This window comes from Sparus aurata, chromosome 17 (genome assembly GCF_900880675.1).
Source record: "Sparus aurata chromosome 17, fSpaAur1.1, whole genome shotgun sequence".
NCBI lineage: Eukaryota > Metazoa > Chordata > Actinopteri > Spariformes > Sparidae > Sparus > Sparus aurata.
In genome coordinates this window covers 34631752-34637613 of record NC_044203.1, presented here as the reverse complement: position 1 = coordinate 34637613, position 5862 = coordinate 34631752, and the positions used below count along the sequence as shown (strand labels likewise).

The following is a 5862-nucleotide window of genomic DNA, read 5'->3' as shown; positions in this document are numbered from 1 at the left end:
GAGGCTTGTTGACTACTAAGACAACAGTGGCTTCACAGATTGAGTAAGCCATTCACTGTTGTGGCAGGCCGATTTGAAACCCCATAAAAAATTCAGTTACCAAAGACAAAAATCTTAAAAATACACATATTTGCAGCATGGACATGTTGGTAAATGTCTTTAAAAATGATTGATTTGCGCCATAAGTGAATAACTGATGTTTAAAAATGCTGCTTGCATTGACTGCAATTATTCAATGAGAGCAGAATTCTAAATGTTCTCAAAAATTCAGTTTTTTAGGTTAAATTCTGATATTTGTCAAACATCATCTACCATGACTCTAAAAAATTTTACATTTTTTTATGGACATTGAAGATTTATTTATCAATTTGCAGGTATATGTTTACAGTAGTGTTCACAGTCAAACATTTTCGTGCACTGTAGGAAAAAATTGTGGGAGGAGATTGTTGTTTTATAAGTGAGAGAGGTTTTATAAGTTTTACATTTTAAACAAAAACAGAGTGATGGACTTCATAATTTTTAATAGGTTTAAATGTACAAAAGTTTCTTTAGTATTGGGGCTACAGTTTGATGAAAGTGTGAAGTTCTAGCAGGTTGATTTGTTATGAATTTCCAATGTTTTGGACTTTAAACGTTTGTTGTAGCGCCACCATCAGGACTATTGGCTTGGGTTTACAGCTGAGATAATCTGGCATGAGACTGGACCTTTATGCAAAACTTGGTTAGCTTTCACCCATGGTCTGTTCCAAGCTATTTGTTTTAATTTAATTTGGAGGCTTGCCGTGTTGCCACCATTAGGACAATTGTCTTGCGTGTCATGTTGACGACATCTGACATTTTGATCTGTCATCATCATCATCCTTGCTGGGTCTCAAATCCACAACCCATGACACCAAGAACCAGCTCCTAACTCACTGAGCTAATTGGCTGGAAGTGAGACCTGCTGTGTAGCTTCATTTGTCAACTCAGGGAGTCACTGTCCAGGCAGCTGTTGTCAAGGCAGATTTCAAAAATGGTCAAAATGTCAAAAATTCTGTTACCTGAACAAAAATCTGATAATACATAAATTGCATCTTGACAGCATGGACATGTTGGTGATTTGTTTTTAACTCTTAAAATCTGATGTTTAAAAATGCCACTCTTACATTGACTGCAGTTGTTCCTATTAGAGCAGAATTCAAAATGATCTCAAAAATTCAGTTTCTGAGATAAAATTCTGATATTTGCCGAACTTCATCAACCATGACTCCAAAATATTTTTAATTTTTTTCAGGAAGATTGAAAATGTATTTAGCAAGAATTTGTGTTCAACAAGTTTTGTGGAGGACGGTCTGAAGATGCTCTCCAGCAAGTTTGGTGACAATTGAGCAAAAATTGTGGGAGGAGGTTTTACAAGTTTTACAGGTTTTGAAAAAAAACTGAGTGATGGATTTCATAATTTGTTTCAGCAGTATTGGGGCTACAGTTTGGTGAAAGTTTCAAAAATGTAGCATGTACTGTTGATTTTGTAGTTATTTTTAAGTTTTTAAAATGTAAACGCTTATTGTCGTTAACCCACTGACCAAATTGATGTACACTGCTATACAAAAATTGTCTTTTCATTCAATATCAAAATTTCAATACCTAAGGAGTTAGTCTCATCAGTGTCAGTGAGCCAATAAGCGTGCTGTATACTTGTTCTGCCAATATCTAACAATGCTGGTGATTGGCTGTCTCGAGGCATGCAGGAAAAAACACCAGGTTAGACCCAAAGACAGGTATGTGTATTGTAATCTTTTGTTCAATGAATTTCATAAAATTGGTATCGGGAAAAAACATAGTTCAGAAACCAGTACTGAAGTTAAGGTATCTGTATAGATACGGGTACCAAGCCCTTGAAAACCTACTTCAGATAGGTGTGTCCCAGGGAAGTTTTTATCTTAACGACGGGTGTAAATAACATCTCGGGTCTTCCAGACACTTGGATTACACCAGACGAGCTGCATGGAGCCATTTTATGTTTATTTTTTAGTTATTTTCGCTCCAGATTTGTTTGGACTACGAAACTTCACCAAATGATTTGGATTCTTTAGTGGGTAAACTGTTACTTTAAAAAATAAAATAAAATAAAATAAAAAAAGATTATTAAACATGAATATAATGAAATCACCTATGGCCATGAACTTTGGGTCATGACCGAAAGAATAAGATCCCGGATACAAGTGGCCGAAATGAGTTTCCTCCGCAGGGTGGCAGGGCGCTCCCTTAGAGATAGGGTGAAGAGCTCTGTCACCCGGGAGGAGCTCACAGTAGAGCCGCTGCTCCTCCACATCGAGAGGAGCCAGCTGAGGTGGCTCGGGCATCTGTTTCGGATGCCCCCGGGACGCCTCCCTCGGGAGGTGTTCCTGGCATGTCCCTCCGGGAGGAGACCCCGAGGGAGACCCAGGACACGCTGGTGTGACTATGTCGCCCAGCTGGCCTGGGAACGCCTTGGGGTCCTCCCGGAAGAGCTGGAGGCAGTACCCGGGGAGAGGGAAGTAACCCACAATAAAAAATAATTAGGGACGCTACATATATAAAGAGCATAAATAGAGCAGAATAAATGTTGATTTATATCAGGCAGGGCGAATTGAAACTTATGGCTACCAAACTGCTTCGTCTTGCAGGCCCCAGTTTGGTTTATCCTGCTTTAAATGCTGTTAAGGTGGCATTTCCCCTTCTCCAGACTCTAACCTAGTCTATCCTGACTTAATTTAAAACACTGCATCAGTGTGTCACTGTGTGACATGTACACACTCCTCCAGTGGCGGTTCTAGACCAGTTTTAATAGGGGGCACATACAACCCCAAAAAAAGACAAATCCCTCATTCAGACAAAACAGTGTTTACAATTGGCCTGGCTGGCCTGGGAACACCTTGGGGTCCTCCCGGAAGAGCTGGAGGCAGTACCCGGGGAGAGGGAAGTCTGGGTGTCCCTGCTCAGGCAGCTGCCCCCGCGACCCGGCCCCGGATAAGCGGATGAAAATGGATGGATGGATAATGAAATTGATTCAATATTACTATTATTTTGACCTTTTTCAGGAGTGTACACTGACCCATCCTGCGCCAAGGAAACGAACCACGTTGTGTTAGCTGTTGGTTACGGCAGGCTGAATGGACAAGACTACTGGCTGGTAAAGAACAGGTGAGATGTTTCTACTGACCCAGAACCTTCTACATGGACACATGCTGAGCTCATATGTAGCTCCTTTTTATCTTCCACCCGTCCCCGACTTTTGTATTATTCTATATCGAACGCTGAAAATGGTGTATGCCAAACTATTAGTATGGGGTTGTAGTGATTGAGTGACCTCTGTCTATAGTCTCATCTCATTTTTAAAATTCTGTGCATTAAAGTTCATTGACCTGGTTGAACATCAAACTGCATAAAGTAATGTATAAAACAAGAAAAAAAACTATTACCAGGGCTCCCTGTCCATTTTAGAATTGATTTTAAGATTTTACTGATCACTTTTAAAACACGCTCAGGTCTGGCTCGAAGCTATATTACAAATATTTTAATCCCCTACGAGCTAGCTCACAGCCTTCCTCAGATGCTCAGGTGGGGCCCTCCTAACTGTTCAAAAGTCGAGTATAATAACTAAAGGTGATCATACCTTCACCATAAAGGCCCCTCGACTTTGGAACGCTCTGCCTGAGGAGATAAGGCTCACAGGATTGGCATCTTCTTTTAAATCACCTCTTAAAACCCATTTTTATAGACCTGCCTTTATGTGAAGTGGTCCTTTTATGTATATTTTCACTCAAACCGTCTTGAGTTTATTGTTTTAACATATCTGTTCTACTCATTATATCTATTTTATTTATTCCATTTCTTTTATTTTGCCTACTTTATTAATTTGTATCTTTACCTCTGTTCGTCCTTTGTATTTGTGATTGTATTCTTGCTTTGTTTTGCCACAACACTTTGTATACTCTCTTTTTAAAAGCGCTATACAAATAAAGTTATTATTATCAATATTAATATTATTTGTAATATGTCATAAAATATACATTTGTGGCAATAACTATATATATTTTAATTGGGTCAATATATATAGTATATATATTATAAGCTATGTTTGCATATTTGTGTGTGTGAGTGTATGGCTTTACATAGATGTGCGCACATGTAGGTATGGATATGTAAAAATAAATGTATTTTTATATGATATATATACAATATGTATACAGATAAATGTAAGTAAATTATGATTAAATATTGAGTTGTGCAAAAGAGGTAGGATTAAATAAATGTAAATTTTTTTGTTTTGTTTTGTTTTGATTTGTTTGCATTAATTCATTTTTTCACTTTACATGGATGTTTACTAATGAATCACATATTAAATAAAATCTTGTTGTATCCCTTTAATTATATTCTTTTCTTTTCCTGCTCTTCTCATGCAGCTGGGGAACCAACTGGGGAGAAGAGGGCTACATCCGGATGGCACGCAACAAGAACGACCAGTGTGGCATTGCTATGTATGCCTGCTACCCCACCATGTAGCTGCACTGACTCTGTTCTCCTTTTCTTTTTTGACAGTATCTTTTAAAGTTTTTATTCACACTGATTTCAGTATTTTTCTTATTTTCTTACTTTTGCTACTTGTAATACTTTTTATGTAACTATGACAAAAATGTCATTAAATGTTACAGTTTATCATCTCTGGCCTCACATGTTTGTTTCTGATTATGTCTTTGTACGAATCCATAATAAAGAGACAGATCTACTCCTCGCTGAGGCTCAGCCACAGTGAAACATGCCAAGTCTGGGTCAATATATCAGTTTATCAATCAGTCTGATGTCGGCCTTTCAGTAAATATCAGATGTGTGTTCTGTGCCGTAGATGAGATGAGGATGAAGATTTGACTTTACAACAGCAGGTTTCAGTCTGATAAATCTGCCATGAACATGGTCTGAAAGGGTTCCATCGACTTGTTGGTCAATTTAGCTTTTACATCTATCAATCATAACTGGTGTTTCTGGTAAATATCTCTGTCCTGCGCACATGCTGATGTGGTAGTGCAGAGCCGGCCCCTGGCATTGGCTGTATAAGCGAATGCTAAGGGCACCATCATCCACAGTGTTGAGAGGTGACTGTTTAAGTTAAATGGAAAATTAGTTTGTTGCTCAAACCATTTGATAAATATAACTATTTAATGTATTTGTTTATTATATATTTTAGTTTTTCCATGATGACAGGTGAGTCTCCTGACCGCACGTCACTGCTTGTGTGTTGTGTTGTGTTGTGTGTGTTGTGTTGTGTTGGTGAGATAGAAAATGGTAACCAGGATCGCAACTTGTCTGACTTCTGCACCCTGCCTGCCATGCTCGAATTACAATAAAAAATAATTAGGGACGCTACATATATAAAGAGCATAAATAGAGCAGAATAAATGTTGATTTATATCAGGCAGGGCGAATTGAAACTTATGGCTACCAAACTGCTTCGTCTTGCAGGCCCCAGTTTGGTTTATCCTGCTTTAAATGCTGTTAAGGTGGCATTTCCCCTTCTCCAGACTCTAACCTAGTCTATCCTGACTTAATTTAAAACACTGCATCAGTGTGTCACTGTGTGACATGTACACACTCCTCCAGTGGCGGTTCTAGACCAGTTTTAATAGGGGGCACATACAACCCCAAAAAAAGACAAATCCCTCATTCAGACAAAACAGTGTTTACAATTTTAACAATTTTGAGTGGGTAGTAAACTGCTGAGAAACTTTATTTCCACCTTTCCCTTCAGTACAAAATCATTGCAAGAAATCTGTCATTGTATTACTGATGCAGACTCCCTGTCAGGCCACAGGGGGGTCCGGACTCAGAGTTAAGGGGGCACTGGCC

General features: G+C 38.7%; 1 protein-coding gene across 1 annotated transcript in view; it reads left to right on the top strand.

Annotated features, from left to right (window-relative positions):
• The window catches only part of LOC115568069 (cathepsin L1-like), an 18802-nt gene extending 14242 nt beyond the window's left edge, over positions 1-4560 (top strand). The window contains exons 6-7 of the mRNA XM_030395120.1: positions 3060-3162; positions 4425-4560. Coding sequence (XP_030250980.1) covers positions 3060-3162; positions 4425-4524 — 203 coding nt within the window. The 3' untranslated portion in view covers positions 4525-4560. The remainder of the gene's footprint in view (positions 1-3059; positions 3163-4424) is intronic.
• Positions 4561-5862: the final 1302 nt, after the last annotated feature.